At 42.1% G+C, this 22,990-nt stretch overlaps 2 protein-coding genes across 3 annotated transcripts in view; one reads left to right on the top strand and one right to left on the bottom strand.

The window, feature by feature from the left end:
- Positions 1-6,978, top strand: part of LOC136423515 (cytochrome P450 3A24-like) — a 20,168-nt gene extending 13,190 nt beyond the window's left edge. For both annotated transcript variants that reach the window (XM_066411705.1, XM_066411704.1), the window contains exons 5-14: positions 614-730; positions 1,350-1,438; positions 2,184-2,332; positions 2,841-2,971; positions 3,235-3,319; positions 3,779-3,939; positions 4,371-4,459; positions 4,717-4,854; positions 5,291-5,453; positions 5,963-6,978. In XM_066411705.1, the coding sequence (XP_066267802.1) occupies positions 614-730; positions 1,350-1,438; positions 2,184-2,332; positions 2,841-2,971; positions 3,235-3,319; positions 3,779-3,939; positions 4,371-4,459; positions 4,717-4,854; positions 5,291-5,453; positions 5,963-6,040 (1,200 nt within the window). In that variant the 3' untranslated portion in view covers positions 6,041-6,978. The remainder of the gene's footprint in view (positions 1-613; positions 731-1,349; positions 1,439-2,183; positions 2,333-2,840; positions 2,972-3,234; positions 3,320-3,778; positions 3,940-4,370; positions 4,460-4,716; positions 4,855-5,290; positions 5,454-5,962) is intronic.
- A 464-nt stretch (positions 6,979-7,442) lies between these two features.
- Positions 7,443-20,101, bottom strand: LOC136422508 (cytochrome P450 3A29-like). The gene is made up of 14 exons (XM_066410280.1): positions 19,739-20,101; positions 16,772-16,901; positions 16,408-16,460; positions 15,714-15,810; positions 15,018-15,134; positions 13,688-13,776; positions 12,794-12,942; positions 12,253-12,400; positions 11,597-11,691; positions 11,170-11,330; positions 10,364-10,452; positions 9,495-9,632; positions 8,837-8,999; positions 7,443-8,356 (listed from the first exon to the last, which is right to left on the bottom strand). Exons 1-14 carry the CDS (start codon positions 19,813-19,815, stop codon positions 8,249-8,251), a joined length of 1,614 nt encoding a protein of 537 aa, XP_066266377.1. The 5' UTR covers positions 19,816-20,101; the 3' UTR covers positions 7,443-8,248.
- Positions 20,102-22,990: the final 2,889 nt, after the last annotated feature.

The raw sequence follows: 22,990 nt of genomic DNA on the forward strand, positions 1-22,990 counted from the left end.
ATATGGTATATCTACTCAACAAGCAAGGGTTAGACTAACTTGAGTACAGCAAGCTATCCCTAGTATCCCTTACCCAAGGTAGCTGGGATGTTGCAAAAATAGAAAAGAGTACCGGTATAGCATACTCCAAGTGATCCAAGTGATTTCTATCTTATCTATAGTATAAGTACATCAGTATCTGCATATGATGAGCTACATGTAATATGTTATTCTCTGTGCAGATACAGGCCTCCAAGATGTTTCTGTAGAAGGAATTACATGTAATAAAACATATAGATAATAAAAATGTGACGCACGGTGAAGAATCTTAAGCTTGTGGTGAGAAGCTTTCAGGTGGTATTCGGCATCTTCCTTCAGATCTGATAGCAGTCACGTGACCTGGGGGTTAAAGGTCGCACAGAGATCGCACAGAGGTCGCACAGAGGTCACCTGGCATGAGGAATTGAATTATGATTTCTGGTCTAACACTATACCGACAAGCTGAACCTCCGGAAAATTGTTCTTTTTAGAAAGAAAAAAAGCAGCATTAAGTTGACATATCAAGTAAATGGTGTTAGAGAACTCGCTTGAAGTTTGCCACTGTCAATGCTGACGTCATCATCTGGATTTGCAGGTATTCGAGGGTCAGGGAGAAATCCTTGGCAACGGAATCACCATCCTTAAAGATGCCGACTGGAAACGGGTCCGAAGCGCCATCTCGCCCACCTTCAGCTCCGGGAAACTCAAGCAGGTATATCATCAGGCTGAGAAAGAAAGAATGCTAGTTCTTCCAATAATGAGTTAACCCTTTTGTTGGTAGTGCACCTGTGTGGTATCAGCATTTTGCCAAATATTTTATTTGTTGTTTCCAATTATGGAAGATAAGCAAGGCCAGTAGTCTTTAATATTGATATTACTAGCATACATGACTTGGGTTCGGAAATTATCTGTTTAATCGAAATCCCTAGTCCTGCTGAGCCCATGCACATGTATGTTCTGTATGCTAGCCCTGACAATTGTCGGGTTGATGGTATTTCTAGAATACGCACGTTGTACCCGCGCGGTTGTTGTAAATCGAAGTAACTAAAAATGAGCAATATCAAACTAGTACCCTTTGTTTCAAAGGTGTCTGGGAACTTCAGCAGTGGGGGTATATCTTTGCTCTGGAACTCCAGCAGGATTGGGTTAAAACTGGTCTAATGATGTTTTCTGTGCTATAAATGTTGCAGTATCCATGACGCAGGAAAGTGATGTCACACAGCAATGTGGACTATAGTGAGAGACGTTCTGTGATTACATATCACACTCACTCACATATAGGCCATAAAAATGAAGTGCGTTTAGTTTTTTCTTGATGGTTTGTAACGCAGATGGCAGTAGTGGTTGGGAAGTGTGCTGACAACTTTGTGGGCAACCTTGACGAGAACGCGAAGCAAGGCGCCATGTTTGACCTGAAAGAGTGAGTATGGCATACACGGACCTGAAAATGGGATAATTTATTTGAGAAAGCTCACCTACCTAGAACTAGCTCCGTAGGGACCGGGATTGATACAGAGGACTCCAAGCCGCTAGGGGCCCATCGTCAAACTTGTTTGCTTTATTTTTTGTTTTATCTATTTGTTTTATTTATTCGCACATAAAAGCAAAAAAAACAATAATCAATTAATGAAAGTATAAAAGAATGTGCAGGAGGAGGAAAGAAGCCTGCAAGGCTTATAGAAGCCCTCCTCCTTTTAACCTAACAAATGTCAATTACAAGAGTGATATGATAAATAACGAAACAAAGGTATAATAAATGATGAAATAAACATAATGAACAACTATATAACGAAAAATCGAATACTGATAATATAATACAGATCAAACGTAAGAAATTATTATTAACGAAAAACAGAAATATTAAAGTACAATAGTATCGTTCTCAAAATGTAAACAAGAGACAATCAAGGAATATATCTTCAAATCATGATCAGACCAGAGACATACTTGTCTTGCTGACACCTACGCACCTGACATATCATAAAGTTCCATCCATAACTTCTCGAGTTGTCCACAGAACAAACAAACACACACAAACAAACACGCACACACAAGCACACACACACACACACACACACAAACACACACAAACATACACACATACAGACTCGGAAACGACCCTAGGCGAAAGTGGCACTCGTTACTAACATGTGGTCCTTCTTCAGGCTTTCTGGTGCTTACACCATGGACGTGATCTCCGGGACGGCGTTCGGAGTGGATGTCGACTCTCTGCACGACCCCAACCACCCTTTCGTCGCCCACGCCAAAAAGCTGTTCGACTTCAATCTCTTCAACCCTTTTGTAATCGTGCTGTGTGAGTAATAGACCGATCCCGAAGCCACGCCCCCTGTTCTATTTCGAACACCTCCGTCAAAAACAGCGTTTGACGGACAAGAATGGCCGCGGCCGCTCGTAATGGGAACTGACTTCTGTTGAGCTTTCCTTCCTCGAAAACCCTTTCAGGGCGGGCAAAAGAAAGAGGCAATTACTTCTTTGTTTTGTTAAATGCTACATCCACTGAGTAGATTTGTTTGGGGAGGGGGCAAAGGGAGGGGGCAAAGGGAGGGGGTGGATGTAGTTGCTGTGAGAGCGCTGTTTTTGACGGAGGTGTTCGAAATAGAACAGGGGGTTCTATATGTTCGATATTGTGTTCAACATGATCGGTCTATTGTCGCCCGTTGCAACTGCACACATTTACCTGCAGTTACTGTAGTCAATGTCATCTTGACTTTATTTCAAACTATGTTGATCCTGAAAAACGTTGATCCTGAATATCTGGCTTAAAACACACGTTAAGATCATTGTTCTTTTTGTCCTCTTAGTTCTGTTTCCACAACTAGCGAAGGTCTTTGAGCGTGTCGGAATAAGTCTGCTCCCCACAAAAGTGCTGAATTTTTTCTGCGCGGCGGTCGACAACGTGATTGACATGAGAGACAGCAACGAAGATGAGGCCGTCAGTTATTTTCAGTATACTGTTCCTTTGTCTTGTCAGAGTGGAATCGAATTCATCGTTTGCAAAAAAAAAAATCAAAGTATATTTGTTATCAATACTGTTGATTTCAGTAAGTTTACTTGGAACTGTAAGAAAAAGTTACCAACTTGAATATGCAGTGCCACATTGTCCTTGTCCAAAAGTAAATATTTAGAAAAGGAAAAACCATATCACTGCCGCCAGTTGCTGCTCACACTGTACCTCTATTCAAACATTTCTTTTAGAAACGGGTGGACTTCCTCCAGCTGATGCTGAAGGCTCACAATAAGGAACTGGACAAAGACGTGCCGAAGGACATCGTCAAACATGGTCAGTAATCATGTTAATATCAGCTCAGCTGTTTCTGCCATCAAACACTTCAAATTGAGCAATATAAAACTTGGATAGAACGAAAATCAATGCAGTGAACACCATTTTTGCAGTCGAATAAATCAAATCAAATCAACACCATTTTTACCCTTTCCCGGCCTGGATTTTAAATGTCTAAATATTGCTCTATTAGTTCATTTGGGAACGTCTTAAGCAGTGAAATGAAATATGAAATGCAAAGAAAAACACGACATGGACAATGTTCAATGGATTTGAAATATGTACGCTATAAAGACATCGACCGGTCGTTATATATATATATATATAGGAAGGTATCAGAATGTCCCGGAAACCTGACAAGCTTGCTCACCGTCACTTAAACTTTCTAAGCCAATTCATTGACCGAGATGCACAACACTTACCTGACTTTATTATATATGTGTTTCTCCTCTTGACAAGGTGTTTCTAAGAAGGAGATCAAGGGCAACGCCGTGCTGTTCTGGGTTGCCGGGTACGAGACTACGGCCAACACGATCTCCCTGACAGCCTACAACCTGGCCTTGAACCAGGAGGCGCAGGACAGGGTCATCCAGGAGGTGGACGCCATCATCGAGAAGCGGGTAAGTCGATGGAAATGTAGAGATGTTTCAGGTGTCGATTGCTTCATCAAAACAAAAAGGAAAACGTAGATAAGCTGCTATCATTGGCTATGGTATCCGTTGTTGGTATGGTGAACCCATCATCGAGAAGCGGACGATTTAATGCTTAGATATGGATATGTTACTGGGCTTGTGATGATCCTGATGATTGATGCCTCACAAGGACTCACTAATTGCAAATATGCAAATATTGACACAGGTTGTGTTGCAATGATAGAGTGTAGTAGAAATAGATACTGTTCTGGTATAATCTGGTCAAAATGACATTTAAAAAGTCACAAAAATTGCTTCAATGACTCAAGACAAACATTTACCAGCTCCAGCATCCTTTGAAATTCGGCAAATTTTGGCAAATATCTAGGGCTCTAAAAGTATTCGCGACTCTACTTCAGGGGAAGCTTGACTACGAGGCTGTGAACGAGATGCACTTCCTGGAGATGTGCGTGAACGAGACCCTGAGGATGTTTCCTGCTGCACAGAGGTGCGATGGGTTCATTTTGTCTCCTGTCTAGTTTCTTTGTTTGTTTCTTTCGAATCAAGAAAAGTAGGGGTAACCCAGTGATCATGTGCGCTCCTCGCAATTCAGCCACTGGCTGCGAAGAGAGAGTAGTCGGCCTATCCGATAACAACAACCCAGTGATCATGGTCAAATTGAGTACATTACAGGCTCATGTACCTTCTCTCCCGTCATTGGATGACAAATGTTATACCGGTTAACTCTTTTGCGGCCATCTTTAGGTTTGATCGTGTCTGTAAGGAAGACGCAGAGGTGAAAGGACTGCACATCCCGGCGGGAACCATCGTCAACGTGCCCGCCTATGCCATCCACTACGACGAAGATATCTGGCCAGAACCGGAGAAATTCAAACCAGAGAGGTACGGGATAACAACGTTCATTACGAGAACTATACTTTTCTCCAACTAAATAAAATCACTCACCGTAGTTTTGGACCGAATCACTCGGTCTTCATCAGGTACTGTAAATGCAGAAATGTTCACGTGGATTTAAAATCGCGGTAGTGAGAAAATGGAGTGTTTGCGGTGGTTTTGAGTTCGCGTTTGAGACAATAGTAGCGCTGCAGTCACACAATGGAACGGCTTTTCGCGGTGATTTAAAGTTCGCGGTAAAAAGTTCACCGCGAAAACTGTGAACATAAAACCATCGCGAACATTTCTGCATTCACAATATCTGACCCAAGTGCGGCAGACACGTCATTTCTCACGTGTGACGTCAGCACTGGGTCAAAGTTCGTTGGAAGTCAATACCGCCCGCCGTCCCGGTTGATTACAGCTGACAAACTTGTTTTCACAGGTTCAGTAAGGAGGAGAAGGAGGCCCGTGACCCGTACGCCTACCTGCCGTTCGGCGCCGGCCCCAGGAACTGTGTGGGCATGCGCCTCGCCTTGATGGAGCTCAAGTTTGCCCTGGCCAAAGCTCTGCAGAAAGTTCGCTTTGTCACTTGCGACAAGACTGTGGTAAGCAAATAGCAGAAACTTGCCAGTAATTTTATTTTCAATACCTTTTTCTATGTCTTGATATGGTTAAGCTACGTTACTACTTCATACAGGCACTGTCCTTTGGGGAGTCCATTCTATTTTCAACTGGAGTAGCATCATTATCCTCATTATCATTTGGTAGCTTTGAACAGCGATTGTAGCTAGATGTGCAAAGACTAGGAGTGACAGGTCTTTCAGTATGATGTAACCAGCTGCTGCCACGCCACGTACCTGCGAAGCTGGTGTGGCACACCAAAGGACGGCTATACCGGCTATACAGATACAGATACAGAAGCTGGTGTGTTACGCCGAAGGGTGGTTATACCGGCTATACAGATACAGATACAGCAGCTGGTGTGATATTGCGAATGGTGGCTTTGCAGGTTGTATACAGATACAGATCATCATGAAAAAAGAAAAGAAATGTGACCCACATCCCTGAAGGGACCTCGGGTATAATCTCGGGCTGTTATCATTCTGTTTTTCAGATACCTGTCCGCATTAAGAACACCCTTGGGAACCAGATTGAGGGAGGGATGTGGTTGAGGGTGGAAGCTCGTACTTAGGAGGATGTCTGCAAAAGAGTTCTGAACAGCTGGACTTCCAACAGCGACACGTGTTATTATCTTCATGAAAAATGGAGATATAGTTTTGGCTGTGTCTGTGTGTTTGTGTTTCTGCACTACTTTACTCAAGAACCTCTTGATGGATTAAGATGATAATTTGTATGTGGGCAGGTGTCCTGAGGCCGACATACAAGGTCGATTTTGGGCCCCCTATTGTGCGACCTTGGTACTGCATCTTTTGGTCTGGACATGCTTTGGTCTTGATTTTTGGGTGGCAGATAGCTTGTTAGTTTAAGGGTTTTCTCTTTTTTCCTTGATTGAAAAATTATGTCCCTTCACCAACAATATGAATACATGGGTAGTTTGACTGCAAGCTTACTCAGTGTAGTTGCATGTAGGGTTCCCCTTATAACCTGCAACTTTCGCATTGCATCTGATCACTGAGTGGTCATTCTTCTTAGTTAAGCTTTGAATCGTCTAGAGAAACTTAGAACACTTATTAAGTTTGGTATCAACCAAATAGTTTACTTAAGATCGACAAAATAGTTGTCTGAATATAATCCAGAATTTTTTTAAACGTCACGAATGTAACAGTCCCTGACGTTATCAACGTAATTAAAATATGTAAGAAATCAGACGGGACCTTCAATTTCATCGCAGCAAAGAAGAGTTCCTCTTAAGACTAGCATCGACCAAGTAGTTTTCTCAAGATGTACCAAATAGTTTTCTGAAGATAATCCAGAAATGTTTTAAACGTCACAACTGTAACAGTCCCTGGCGATATGAACGTAATTATGTAAGAAATCGGACGATTTCGTCAAATTTCGTCACAGCAAAGAAGCTTTCCTAACACCAATTTACCTTTGTTGTTACTTGACTAGTTGCCGCACGCTTTAGACTACATTAGTGTTTCAATAAAGGCATTTGAAGTAATACAAGGCGCTGCATAGTTTCTGTCTTCAATATATTCTAATCACAACACGTGTCACGGCCTCAATATATAGAATCAATAGGGCCAGGAAGAGGTTAATTTTACCACTGACAGTTCCTCCCCTTTCTTATTTGAACGTTATACATTAATGAAACCGTTCCTCTAGAATGACAATTTAATAATCACGGAAAACTACTTGGTCTTTACAACCATCCCCCAAGTGCCTTGCTCCTTCCTTGACAACGACTGGGGTTGAACAGTCGATAATTTCTGTCCGGAATTACAGTTCAACTTTAACTTAGATCCGAAATGAAAAGTTACATGTTTCATTCTTTGGAAGCACTACACTGAATTATGAAATACCCGGTAGTTTATTTGATTGTTTGTGCCTTAATTTACTCTCCACACTGCTCTATTCGGCCATCAGGGCCGCTTTTCATAGAGTTCGAATTAAGAGGAGTGTTCAGAAGCTATGCTACTTGTGCTTTATTTTTGATACGTACAAAGGTGAACAGTTTTGACCAAAAAATCAAGAATCATTGAGCAAGCTTTACTCCAAACGCAACATGAATAAATGTGAGTCAAATGCAGCGGCTTTTAAACTAACATGGCGTTCCAGTGCAAATCAATCCATTGCCACATTTCATTAAATCTTCACCAATTGCCTACTGACTGCGAAATGTTTTTACAATGCTTCTGTGAAAGATAAACAATTCATTCATTCAAGTAGAATGTTATATTTTTTAATAAGTAAAGATAAGTATGACAACATACAAATTATGTAATTGGAGACTTAATTTGCATGATTTATGATTAAAAGTTGTATTCCATTCATGTTAAATGAGAGGTAAGTCATGCACATTTTTAGCATTACATACATAAATTTGGTTGCAAAGACAAGACCATTGTCAGATGTGAAGTATTCCAAATAGTACCTACCCTACATAATCGATTAGAAATTGTGTATCAACATCTTAATTACAGTGATAGTTCATACTTGGTAAAGACAAATGTGAATATCATGAAGCAGTAGTTGTTACAGAATATATCATAGACTTCCATGATTTGTACCTTAGTTTGCAGAGTACTTAGTCTAGCATTCAGTGGTTCATATATTACTGTAAACTAGATTAGCTTAAATTAATGGTGTTAAACACTGGGTTAAACATTCGGGAAGCAGAGGCTAGGGCAAGGGACAGGACGTCTTGGAGGATCCACCTGGAAAGCAAGGGGCCAGTATCTGGCCTGTGCACGTAGGCAGGTAGGCAGGCAACTCGTCAAGCTGAAGACGTCCGGATCCTTGGAGCCTGGCTGCGGGGTTGTACCTTCAGCCACACGCCGCCCGTCACCTGGTTCCCGTTGTTGTTCTCCAGGCGAAGGGGGGCCTGAAAGGACGACAGATTCTGTTTCATAGCGACACGAGTAACCACGTTCATTACCAGCAGCGCCTCTTGTGTATATGTACATATTTTAGCGTACCTTAAAAATCCGGTGTTCCAAAGTAGATTAACAGGTGCTATGTAAGAGAAAGGGGGTGGGGGAAAGAGAGAGAGAAAGAGAGTGAGTGAGAGAGTGAGTGAGTGAGAGAGAGAGAGAAAGAGAAAAAAGAGAGAGTTAGAGAGAGAGAGAGGGAGAGGGGAGAGAGACAGACAGAAAGAGCCAGAAAGAGATAGAGATAGATCCATTTGGAACACCCCTGATACCAAATACCCAAAGCTATCTTGAATTTAGTGAGGGCATTTTTAGCTACAGCATTGTCATATGTTACAATGTTTTTCGTCGGGTACTTTTGCATTAAAAGTGCTCTTCAAATAATAAAATGTAATGTATAGACAAAAATACAGCATCATAGCAGCGATGGTTACCTCAGTCTTCTCACACGTGACGAAGCGGAACTTCTCCAGGGCTTTGGCCAGAGCGTGCTTGATCTCCAACATGGCGAGGCGCATGCCCACACACCTCCGGGGTCCGGAGCCGAACGGGAGGAAGGAGTACGGGTCTCGGGTCTCCTGCTCTTCCTTAGAGAACCTAGGAAAAATAATATAACCGTCACAAACGCTGTGTGCTTAAGGGCCGCTTTATAGCCGAAACACTCTTGGTTTGACTTGTCTTAATAAGCCATTCTCCCCTCTCTTTCTCTCTCTTTCTCTCTTTCTCTCTCTCTCACCCACCCACTCTCTCTCTCTCTCGGTTTGATTAGAACATAATGCAAGGTGTAAGAGTATAACTTCAAAATGGTCAAAACGCAACAAGTGTAAAAAGATGAAATTTGTTCAATGAATTCGCCGCTATTAATCAAATCAAATATCCGGAAACACACGCACACGCACACACACACGCACACACACACACACACACACACACACACACACACGCGCGCGCGCGCGCGCGCACGCACGCGCACTCATACACGCACACACTCAAATACAAATACATACATAAACACACAGAAAAGTGCACCTCCATTTTTTCATGAAGGCAAAAAGTTATGGGACGAATGTAGACGTAAGATGTAGATGGTACCTCTCTGGTTTAAACTTCTCGGGCTCCGGCCAGAGCTCCGGGTCGTGGTGGATGGCGTAGGCGGGGAAGGTGACGATGGTCCCCGCCGGGATGTGTAGTCCCTTCACCTCCGTGTCCTCCTTACAGACACGATCAAACCTAAAGGTGACCACAGAATAGTTCACAGGTTACATTTGTCATTGTCACTTTGTCATCGAGTGAGTAGGGACGTGGCTGGAAAGAGCACAAATCGGCCAAATAGAGGAGTTGGCCAGCCGATAGATACAATTCGCTAATTTGGCAAATTGTGTCTATCGGCTGGCCAACTCCTCTATTTGGCCGATTTGTGCTCTTTCCAGCCACGCCGGAGCCTGGCGGAGGCTACGATGATGCAACAGTCATGAATGATCAATGAAGATATTGTACCATGAACAAGACACACAGTTACGTTTGGAAAGTACGAATATCAAACCATTTATTATTTGGCAATATGTTTGCCACAAAGTCAATGGTAAGACAGCAAGTCTAAACGTTAGGCTTTTAGCTAGCTTAAGGGTTTATAGACAAGGCATCAAGAAGTTGGGTGGGTGGCAGACTTCCACAATGGGCTCTATGTATCAGCAATTACCAGATAGCTTTGCATGTCAATCACTTTTCATGCTGTCCCAGTATCTGGTATGAGGAAAAAACAACAGTTGCAGTGGGCGTGCTTTGAACACAATGCACATGTGTATGTAATGGCAACCACTCGTATAATCTTTATTCGTATTCATAGAGGAACGTTAAAATCCCGGACAAAACTACCCCTCTCGATCGAAGCCTCTGCTTGGAGAATAATTCATAGTACCAAAATAACCAAAGAACCCAACGGTGAAAAGAGTAGGACTGACCGCTTTGCCCCAGGATAGATTCTCAGAGTCTCGTTCACGCACATCTCCAGGTACCGCAGCTCGTTCAGTGCCTCGTAGTCCAGCTTCCCCTGAGTTAGCCGGTAAGATTTAATGTCACGTTCAAATATTGATGTACTTGAAGCCTCAGCGAATTTGCATTTTTTTGTTTACACGTGTAACGTTACTTGAATAGAAAATTTAAGTACATAATGACATGTGACAACCCTGCATGGTATACATTGGAAAATAAATCAAAGAATGTCTAGACGTTAGAAACTCCTCCAATGATTGTAAAATCCCATACTGCTACACCATATTGTATAAGATAGATTGATTAGCCTTATAGAATGTTATCTTATAATGTACCAGTGGATGCCATACTTTGCACCTTGTACAATTGTTGTGCAAATATCATTATTATGTATTAGGAAGAGAGGAGTCATTTAAAGTGCAAATCTAGTTGTAGTACCTTCTTTTTCTCGCGTCTTCCTATTTGTATGTTGGGAATGGATATGCAATAAAGATCATTGGCATTTGAATCAAAGTAGACCCTCTTTCAATTATATTAATTGAAGAATTGCAGTTAGGCCATTCATTGTGGTGGGTTTTCCAGTGTACCCGGGGACCAAAAATCTTCATATTTCTTTATAAAGGCAATAATGTTTTATGCAATAATGTACGAATAAACCATTTTTGGTTGCTTGCTTGCTTGATTGATTGATTGCTTGATTGCTTGATTGATTGATTGATTGATTGATTGATTGATTGATTGATTGATTAAGCTAAATGATCCATGACCAACTCACCCGAGTCTGCACAACTCTGTCGATCTCTTCCCTGACCCTGTCCTGTGCCCCCTGGTTGAAGGCGAGGTTGTAGGCCGTGAGCGCGATGGTGTTGGCAGTAGTGTCAAACCCGGCCAGCCAGAATATCAACGAGTTTCCTACAATCTCCCTCATGGACAGACCTGGGCATTGAACGATGCGTCAAGTTTTGCTCGTTTGCTTTGCCACAAAACGTTACTCCACAACATTGAATGTGCAAAACAGCCAAACTATATTCTCAATTGTCCAACCTATGGTAACTTTTAGTGAGAAAATTCCTTATCACTGACAAAATATACTGGCTCATAAAGCTGTTCTATATGTATGTTCTGCACTGTCTTTTTTGTTTGTTTGTTCATTTGTTTGTTTGTTTGTCTTATTTGTCTTCAAAATGATTTGCAATACTTGCCTTGCTTATCGACAGTCCCTTCGCAGGCATTCTCATCTAGAGACTTATTATGAGCCTTCAGCAGGAGTTGAAGGAAGTCCACTCGTTTCTTGAAATATATTCAGAAGTATATTGTTGTGTTCAAACATGTTTGGCCTTAAACTTCTTCAATGAAAGAGCAAGTCAAAATTTATCACTTATCAATGTTACATACAAAGCGTCACCAGCTACTGTAGTTGATATATAACTGCTAGGGTTCAATATAGTTGGTTCTATGTCATGTCTGGGCCTGATACGGGTGTTCCGGACCGTGTGATAACTATCCGGAACACATAGGGTTCGGAAGTGTTATCACACAGGCTTCTATAGAATATTTCGAACGCATTTCCAGCGCGCCGGTTGCGCAGCCGTCGTAAATTCGAATACCGCATTCGGAGATTGGAATCAATGTTGCTACAGTTTCTTGTTCGAGGCAAGGTTCGAGGACACAAAACTCCCCCAACTTCCGGCGCATTCCGCATTGAGATGTGTGTTTTCTCGGGTGGGTATGGCCAAGGTATGACATAAATAAAATACAACACGTTGTATTCCGCATCACCCTCGGTCCCAGCCCTCCCGCGGGTACGGAATACCCCGTGTTGTATTCTATGTGTACATTCGGAATCAATGATTTGCACTTTAAGAAGTGGAATCTTACAGCTTCTTCAGGATTGTCTTCCCTCATCTCGATGACCTTTTCCACGGTGTGCTTGAAAAAGTCCGTGGCGAACTTTGGGAAGAGGGAGAATCCCCGGAGTGTGAAAATGTAGTTGAATGGAGGCGGTACTGAAACAGACAAGAAATAAACGTCGTGAGTAAATGAGTCACAATCTAAGTAAAATCTGCACACGTCAAACCATACACGATGGCAATCTTCCGCTATCGCTCGATCGAGGCGAATGCTATTCAATGGTAGATAATCATATTATAAACGCCCAAATTTACAACAACTAAAGCAACTACAATGACAACGACAACATCAACATATAAAAAGAATGTGGGAGGTCATATTAATAATAAAGGTTTATTCAATTCATACTAAAAACTTCTTTGACAGTAAATCCCTCATGGCAGCCAGACGCCTGAGTTGCGTGGGGTCACGTGGGACATGTTTACGTCATACTAAACAGCAGACACAAATACATGCATGGAAGGATATAAGAGTAATACGACACTCACAGGCGACATAGAATAATCCTTTGACTATGTTTATCTTGAAGATTGCTTTGGCATGTGTCGCGAAAGGATGGTCCGGGTCGTGGAGGGAGTCGACCTCCACGCCGAAAGCTGTGCTGGAGATCACATCCATGGAGAAAGCGGATGAAAGCCTAAAGAAGAAATAGTGTATTTGATGATTTTGTACGGCTGTGAAGCGTGGATGCTCACTCCCAAGCTAGAACAATAGCTGGACGGCCGCCAGGCCATATACCAGGATGTTGAAACGTGTTCATACATGGGTGCAACATTGTACAAACAAGGAACTCTACGCTGGTCTTCCGAAACAATATACCAGACAATATACGGGCCAGACGTTTAAGGTTTGCCGGACACTGTCTTAGAAACCACAAGAAATTTGTCTCTAACTTAGTGCTATGGTCTCCAACACTCGGGAGTATGAGGCATGGATGACCACCCCTCACATTAGTAGACGTGCTGACAAGAGACACCGGTAAACAGACTGACGGCATGGGGAAGGCTATGCAGGACAGGGACTTCTGGGCGGCCATAGTGGTCCGGGTGACAGAGGATGTATAGCACCCGACATAATTCAAGTAAGTCAGTGATTTAATTGCGCGCCGGCGATAGATTCGAAGAAATTAATCCGGTGTATGCCAAGAGTTGTTCTGCTCTACAGATGGGAGCCGCATGACCCCTTATCTAATAATCAAAAGACGGGTTCAGACGTTATTATGGTCTGGTTTATTTTCTTTAGAAACTGGCAACTTTCTGGACTCTCAATCTTTGCCCACGAATGACCCCTGGTCCTCGAAGCTACGCGGAGTTGCTATCACGATCTCAATCTAGCTTACTTTTTTTTAGAAACTTCCTACCAGCTGTTTTCTGCATACTCACTCTTTCATGTCAAACATCACTCCCTTTTCCTGTTTCTCCATCAGGCAGGAAACCAGATCATCGGCACACTTCTCCACAAGCACGGACATCTGCGTGGGCACAAGAACTGAGTCACTGCGAAAACAGAACTCGTCCAAACAAGACTAGCAAACAAACCATCAAACAAACAAGCAAGACAAAGCAAACAAATAAAAAAAGCTATCTGCCACACAAAAATCAAGACCATAGCACATCAAAAGATACAAAAACGGAAGTTCTGCTGCAGTACCAAGGTCACATACTAGGGGGCCCAAAATCAACCTTGAACTTCGGCTTTACAACACCTGCCCACATACCAAATATCATTGTAATCCATTAAGAGATTCTGGAGTTATGCTGACAACAGTCGTCCGGATCCGGAAACACACACACACACACACACACACACACACACACACACACACACACACACACACACACACACACACACACACACACACACACACACACACACACACAACTATATCTCCATTTTTCATGCAGAAAACACTGATACTGGCTACTGGGCAGGTGGGCGTTTCAACAACAGCCTACTATGAGCCTTAAGCAGTAGTTGAAGGACGTCCACTCGTTCCTGACATACATTCTTGACAAACATACCTGTTTTATTACCATGGAAGCTCATCTGTGTTGGTAGTAATAATACTATAATGCTTGACTTTCTTCCAACACTAAGGTATTCATGGATCAGATCTTTAACGACCACTGTCGCCTTCTTCAGGATCAATAATAACCAATCACATCGGAACGTAAACTCGCGAGAGTTACAGACACGTGACTTTATTGACACGTGCCAATACGGATTCGTGATATCAGCAATGGGTCAAGCGTGCCAGGAAGTTTATAACGTCCACCGTCTCTGTGATGCCTGGAGTGCAATGATGTATATGGCCCCCTTAATACCTCTTATAAAGTAGTATCTGTATCTGTATCTATATAGCCGGTATAACCGCCCTTCGGCGTAACACACCAGCTTCGCAGGCACGCGGCGCGACAGCAGCTGGTTATATTACACCGAACGATCTGTCACGTCTCACCTTCGCATATCTAACTGCATGCATTGTTTAAAGCTATCTATAAGGATGCTTCCACGGTACTTGGTTGCAACTAGTTCCACTCTACGATCGTTCTAGGAAAATACGAATTTTTAAACACATCAATCCTCGGTTGAAAGGTCTGATACTTAAAGGCATGGCTATTTCTGGTCCATTTCTGAGCTGGTAATTGATACTTATTAGTTGGTACGTCCACCAGTTTATTAGTCATTATTAGTCAGTATCTCCGCCCATACCTGTTTGAGCTTGCTGGAGCTGAAGGCCGGTGAGATGGCGCCCCGGACCCGTCTCCAGTCGTTATCCTCTATCACGAACACACTGCCTGCAAACGCCTCTAAGAGGGACCCTAAGTCCTGTGAAATCCAGCCAAAAGTCATCAATGATCATGTTAAAGCCAAAAACTTTATCTAGTTGCTTGAGTAGTTATTTTTGACGTATCTTACTTCCTGGATGTCTAACTTTCATCAACGTGATCATGTTAACGGTCTCATGGAAAAGCTGGTGGTATATAATACACAAATACAGTCCTTTCCTGTTTGCTTGGGTGGAGTGCACCCCTCCCTATGGCCCCAAGCTATAAACCTACATTTTCCATAATTTACGATTAATAGTTAAATGTAGAAGATCGTAATTTCCGACTCTCCGTCTTTACTGCTTAGCCTCAGTCTTAGCCTTAGTCGATTTAGTCCATTGGGCGTCAGAAGGATGACGGCTGAGACACAACGATTTACCGGTTTCGACCTTTTATTCAAAAGTCTTCATCAGAATGACATAGAGTGGTACCGCACTTCCTTTTATAGCCTCTAGGTGAAATAAGGTCAGGGCAATCTACTCCCCGCTTTGCTTAGGTCAGGGCGCTCTAGAAAGTAGTTTATAGGATTTCGCTTTGCACTGTTTTGCGCTGTTTTTAGCCTTAGTCAATTTTTACCCACTCTTCTATTGCTGAAGTTGTTGAACTGTTTCACGGTGATCTCCCGGATGAGATCCAGGTCACCGACCATCAGCATAGGCTGCCGGCCTTCAAAGTACCTGCAGATTATAATAATAATATTAATGGTTTATTGGTCAGAAATTACCCGTGCAATGGCAGCCAGTGCTGAATTGCTGCAGGGTTTACGATCACATACTTAGTAATGCACAACAGATACATATTTGCTCCACACTTGCACTTTGTGGAACTGTCGCAAGGGTCTGGGAGGCTGCCATTCGGCGCCAGCAGGTGACCTCAATGCGACCTTCCACAACCTAAATCAGGTACCCATCCACACCTGGGTGGAGTGAGGAAAGTCGTGTAAAGGGCCTTTCCCAAGGGCACAACATAGGGGCATGGCAGTGGTTTCGAACCCGGGACCTCTCGGTTATGGGCGAAACACCATACGGATTGCGCCACACGATGCCACGTTTATAGAAATAGCAATTGTATATTCATGTGAAGACTGAATAAAGGACTTCAATCAACTCTACAAAGGTACACAGAGCGTGCTTCACCTAATTCTGACATACTATGGTACATTATTCATTCATCACATTGCATAGTCATTTTTTTTCAAGCATGGAAAGCTTTAAACTCTATAATTAGCGCATCTAGTTTCGCGATTACACTATCGAAATATGCAAAATACTTACCCAAATACCTTGCCATACTTCTTATAGCATTTGCAGTCGAAGACATGTGACCCCTGGTATGGACATAGATTAAGGATAAGGATCACCGATTCAAAAAACAATGAATAGTCGAATATAGAACATTTATTGGTAATTGGCAATGAAAACAAGTCATTACAATGGGTCAGCCTAGGCAGCTAGAATTGCCAGAACATGTTTGCTAATGTGTCTTTGTGTCTATTACGGCGTATAGCGGTTGTATACGTTGAGAAGTTCAGATTCATTTTCAGAAAATTTGGGGTAAGTCCCAATTTCCGTTATTAGTGTTGGAAGAAAAGTTTAGCCTTGTTAATAAGTTCAGATTCAGTCACTCAAAGATACCGACCTCTGTGTAGCTCAGGATGTTTCCAAAATTCACCATGGGCGGAGGGCCTGGGATCCCCAGCCTCTTGAAGGTGTAGAACGGCCATGTAAGGTAGCTACGGGTAAACAAAACAATGTTTGATTGTTTGTTTCTTTGTTTCTCTGTCAAAAACTGTTGTTTATTTATTTATTTATCTGGTTTAGCTGTTAAGTCGGGGCTGTCCAACTAGCCTGTGGCTATTACAAAGGGCTATCCCTGCTGATGAACACAAGACGTCACAATGGACTTAGACATGGACAGCATAATAATCTATAACGATAGTCTAAGTACAAAAAAACTGTTGTTTATAAATGATCTAAGCTAACGTTTGTTTGAACATTTGTTTATTCCTAAGATGCTTAAATCGACCGCCTTTCATTGAGTTCAGGCAAAATAGAACATGGATTAAGATTACATGATCAAAGTAGATACAACGTACAGGAACTGCGTCGTCAAGAGTGATCGAACAATACTGATCAACAAGTTTGATCAACAGTATCACCACTACTTGTTATTTAGCATGATGTTAACACCATTGAAGGATGCGATCATCAATGCCAGTAGAGGCACAGACTATTGACTGAAGGAACCTAAGATTTATAAATTCGTCTCGTTTGTTTCCAGGACAGTTTCTTCAGTCGGGCAAAATCACCGGGGTGGCTTAGTGGGTCAGGCGGGGGTGGAAGCTTACACTAGCCGAGGAAAGCCCTGGAAGAGGCTGGTAATCGGGCGATGCCATATGTGCACAACTGATAAAGATCAGAAGTAAATATGAATTTGTCAACAATTAGTTATCCGTTTGCCCTATTCCCAAGAACAGCCACAGCATTGAATAATCTTTTTTTTTCTACAGAGAAACATCCAAAAAAATGCTGTTTTTGTCCCTTCTAATTGCCTACATGTATTTCTACATAATATGAACCCTTGATATCCATAGACGGTCTTTATCAAAAGATACAACTTACATTATCGCCCCTTTCCTTTAGTAAATATTGAACAGGAAACAGCGCTCACGCCACCTTAAAGATAGAACATATTAAACTTTCTTGCTTTTTTCCATATGGTGTACTTGAGCGCATGTCAACTCAGGAACGTGAATGTTTTTATTGAATAATACTGTTAGAAAACAGTCATTAAACTTGGAAGGCTTCATGCAGTATCCCCAACATTTTGCAACGCGCATCGAAGACTTAGATATCCTTACTCTGTTTCGTTCTGCGCCCGTTGTACGATACCGTTAGTTTGTTGGTACATTCGTAGTGTAAGATTTCAGATTTCGGGTCATGGATGGTGTTTTGCTTACATTCCCCTCTATATAGAGAACTGTAATAACTATCATACATGGCAAGGTCAGTGACCCATACTGACCAACCTGTCATGTGCCGGTCTACAAGTTACCGATAGGGCTCGTGGCTCATTTAATGGGACACCAACCGGAGATCCAGTGTTTGAGGAGGGACATGCCCTGGGCACATTAATTAACACTGATAGTGACAGTAATTGATAAGAGAATTGGGTTTTTTCTTTGTCTCAAACTTATCTCTTCGGATTGATGATCCTTTGTTAAAGATAAGCCCCAAGCTTTACTTGTTACTACTCGTCCGAATATAGGCAACCAAAAGTACCCACCTTTCTTTAAGTCGAGATAACTTATCTTGCTGTCAACAAATATTTAGTAGCAGTAATTATTTGTGAAGGCTTTACCGGCACGTGTTTCCCCACCAATCCACATCTATTGTCCAAACTGCACGTCGTTTGCCCTACTTTTTCTTTAAAAAAAGGGCTCTTCAATGAAGAATTCATATGACCCACTAGTGGTTATCAAAGTGAAATTACGCATATATTATAATGATACAAATCTCTATAGGACACCTTTATATTTTCATTCTTGAGATCTAAGGGGCAAATTCTGAGGGGCAAATTTTGATGGTAAAGTAATCTAAGTTTAATGATATCTCTATATATGAAAAATCATAGTGAAATTATGCATATATTATAATGACACAAATCTCTATAGGACACCTTTATATTTTCATTCTTGAGATCTAAACAGTTTCTGCTTTACAGCTGTTAGAATAGGGTGAGGTGAAAAGTGGAAAAAGATGAATTTAGAGCAGTCACCGGAGTCCTGAATATGTGATGTCTCATAATAAACTGTTTGCAAATAGCATAACAAAGCTGAGAATCAGTGCACATTGCTTAGAAGTGGAAAAGGGTCGACACCACAACACACCAGCCACTCAGAGATTGTGTCCCACGTGTACTGGAAGTGTTGAAGATGAATTCCACTTTGTGATGAATTGTCCAACTTATAGCAAAGAGAGAGATATGCTTTTACAGACTGTTACTACTAAGACAAACTTCACCCTATCTGGTACACAGAGCGATATTTTCTATGTACTGTTGTCATGTCCGACTCCTATATCCATGTACATAGGTCAATTTCTCCATAAATCATTCGAAAAGCGAGACAGAATTACCCATACATTAATATATATTGTAACAAATACACTGGTTTCGAAAATATTTTGTACTTAGAATTGTGGGATAGATTAGCCTTGTAGTATTGTTGATTTCATGCCATACATTGTACCATGTACGATTGTTGAGCAATAAAGTTCACTTCACTTCTATTAAAGAGGCCGAACCTATGTATTAGACTACGTTTCCATTTGTACAAACATCTTTGTTGCGACCTGTGCAGACCTCAGACAAAAATGTACGATAAAGGTCTTCATTCATTTAATGGGGGTTAAGTTGCTTTATAGAGGCCGGCGATGGAATCGAACTTTTAGACCTTGGAGCCGAAATTCGCTCAAAGCAACGTCAAGGCCAAATGAGCTGTGGGGTCTACTCGAAAGGGGACAAAGTCTGTTATATTGGTTTTCCTCGTTTCTCAACTACACCCTTGTAGATCAGAGGGAGAGAAATTAACGTCCCGTTACTTACATATAGTAGAGGACCAAGCAGACTCCCAGTAGCACCCAGGTAGGCGACACCGGCAGCAGGTCCAGAATCGCAGGCATGTTGGTCGAAGAGCGGTGCTTTTTTCCCAGTCGTTCTTAGCAACGTTCCTTTTCCAAACGCTCTCAGTCGAGTTCCCTTTTTCAATTCTTCTCGTGTCAGTCCTTTTTTTCCAAACGAGCTTCGCAGAGACTACTAATTTCCCAAACTCGCTTTCAGTCTAGTTCTAGATCTCTCTTCCAATCGTTCTCGCGGCAGTCTCTTTCTCCAAACGAGCTTCGCACACACTCTTTTCCAAATCGCACAGTTCCCCTTTAAAACGTTCGTATCGCAGGACATACGTGCGCGTGCGCATGCATAGCACGGCCAGTTCGTATTTAATCTAATCTGAACCAATCATCACGCCATATAGAGGAGAAGTCACAAACCAAACAATCAGTTGTGTTATATATATCAGCTTACTGTCGCGGAACCTAGAAAACCCTGACCCTCATCTCTTTCCTCATGACATCACGCCCTGTTTTTATTTAGGCTAAGCCAATTATCACGCCATAAAGTGGGGAAGTCACAAACCAAACATAACTAGAGTTCCACGACCTCATACCTTCGCCAAATAATCTTAACCTTTATGACTGACGTAGAGGGAGTGTTTCTCATCAATTATAAATCATACCAGTTGATTGTCTTAAAATATAACATGTCCAAAGTATGAGCCTAAAAAATTATGAGCTTAACAAAGAAGGTTGTGCTAATATTTGTCATCAGTTATGCAAATGAGGCCCTTATGAACATATTTAATTCAACGATGTTCACATTCACATAACTTCCCGATGCCACAAAAAAAGTATTAAATGTATGAAATTGCCGTCATTTGCCAGTGTGGAATAATAGAAGTTACTCATTAAGTATGCAAATTAGGCCCACATTTGCATATTTTCTATCTATTAACAGTCCTCTCTTCCTCAGTTACAATTTGAATAGTCATACCATGGAACAAAGTGGATTTTTAAAGATGCCTCATTAATTATGCAAATTAGAATCTGATTTGCATAATTATCGTTTAATCATACTAAGCATCACACAAGCTATCCATATACCAAAAATCATGACCATCCATCAAGGCCATCTTGTTATAGTATTTTCTCATTAATTATGCAAATGAGGTCTTCATTTGCATAGTTCATATCAATTAATATTTCTCTCTTCCTCAGTTACATATGTCACATGTTTCAGAGTCCTATCATGGAATTTGGCGGATGTATAAACTTTCCTCATTAATTATGCAAATTAGATACTGATTTGCATAAGAAGTATCTAATCATGTACATCATCACTCAAGCTATCTACCTACCAAAAATCATTACCATCCATCAAGCCCTTCTTGAGTTATTCTTTTTCAAAGTCAGACGCAAAACCTGCTCCTGCAGTTCCAAAAAAGCCGCTAGGGGGCCCAAACCCGTACCACTTACTCTCTGTCCAAGGATCTATGTACCACTCAAAAATCAGTTCCATAGCATGTCCAGAACACAAGATATCAAAACAGGAAGTTCCGCTGCAGTACCGTAAGAAGCCGCTAGGGGGCCCAAAATCTAATCGTTTTCAGGTCACATCAAAACCTACCAACATACCAAATATCAAAACAATCCACCAAGGCGTTCTTTAGTTATTCTGGTCCACTACAAACAGACAGACAAACAAACAAACGCTACCCTCTGCATAACCTTCTCGGCGAAGGTAATTATGTAACGTTATATCAGCTTACTGTTGCGTAACTAGAAAACCCTGACCCTTATTTTTTCCTCATGACCTCAGTGAAAAACGACCTGCAGACCGATCTGAGCTTCTCGTGAACGGTTCAAAACCTTTGTCAAAAGTCTTTTGTTTTATTATCTTTTATTGACTTTTCACAAATTTCACATTCGACTGTTCTAATTTCGTTAGGGAGGTGTCCATATGTGTTCATAAGACGTACGATATTTTGTGATGCGTTTTTTTTACAGAAGCAATAGCAAAATCGACCGTCGGAGAGAATGTGCCTGTACGGTATCTCTTTCCGTCACATGGCAGCTGAAAGTTGCACGACACCCTCACGACTGCCCCAAGAATGTCCTCAACCTGTTGTCGCACACCTGTCGCACAACCGCTCACACGATATACATAGAATACAACACGGTGTATCGGAGGACGATCCGACCCGCGCGGGAGGGCTGGGACCGAGGGTGATGCGGGATACACCGTGTTGTATTTCATTTATGTCATACCCACCCGAGAAAACACACATTTCAATGCGAAATGCGCCAGAAGTTGAGAGAGTTTTGTGTCCTCGAACAAAAAAACTGTAACAACATAATTTGATTCCAACCTCCGAATCCAGTATTCGAATCTTCGACGGCGGAGCAACCGGCGCGCTCGAAATGCATTCTAAATATTCTATGGAAGCCCGTGTTATACAACTTAGAACCCCGTGTGATACGGAAAAATATCACACGGTCCGGAACACCCGTACCGAACGTTTTAGCGGCCCAGGTATGACATAAATCCATACATGGACGCGAAATGGACATTTTCTACACATCGACGAGTCTTCCTTTTATCCGAGAAAATATTTCCTCTGACCAAACATAGCTGACCTCGAGATAACACCGTGGGAATTAAGGCATCCGTTCTCCTGATCAAAACGCAAACATTGAAATAACGGCAGAACAGCTGATCAGAAAGAAAACAACGTGATAATTTACTGATTACGTTAAAAAATGTAGCTATGTGAAGAAATGTCAAGGCGAAAGCTCAGGGCAGTCAAGTTAAAGCCAAGGTCAAAGAAAAAATGACAGGAGGCCTTATTGATATATTTTGTCTCTGAAAACGGCATCATCAAAGTGAAACACCGCTAAGACGCTTATGGGGGGGGGGGAGGCTAGAAAGCAACGCTTCACTGTAAGATTTTGAACATCGAAACGACTGGACACGCCTTTTGACTTCACTCACTCACCCACTCACCCACTCACTCACCCACTCACCCACTCACTCACCCACTCACCCACTCACTCACTCACTCACCCACTCACTCACTCACTCACTCATTCACTCACTCACTCACTCACTCACTCACTCACCCACTCACTCACTCACTCATTCACTCACTCACTCACACACTCACTCACTCACCCACTCACCCACTCACTCACTCACTCGCCCACTAACTCACTCACTCACTCATTCACTCACTCACTAACTCAC

This window comes from Branchiostoma lanceolatum, chromosome 17, assembly GCF_035083965.1.
Source record: "Branchiostoma lanceolatum isolate klBraLanc5 chromosome 17, klBraLanc5.hap2, whole genome shotgun sequence".
Lineage (NCBI taxonomy): Eukaryota > Metazoa > Chordata > Leptocardii > Amphioxiformes > Branchiostomatidae > Branchiostoma > Branchiostoma lanceolatum.

Excerpts from the sequence above, each read along its gene's own strand:
- LOC136422508 (XM_066410280.1), bottom strand. The coding sequence starts at position 19,815 with ATGCCTGCGATTCTGGACCTGCTGCCGGTGTCGCCTACCTGGGTGCTA. Across the intron at positions 16,461-16,771 it reads ACATCCTGAGCTACACAGAG|GGGTCACATGTCTTCGACTG; the intron begins GTCGGTATCTTT and ends TGTCCATACCAG. Across the intron at positions 8,357-8,836 it reads TCACGTGTGAGAAGACTGAG|GCCCCCCTTCGCCTGGAGAA; the intron begins GTAACCATCGCT and ends TCGTCCTTTCAG.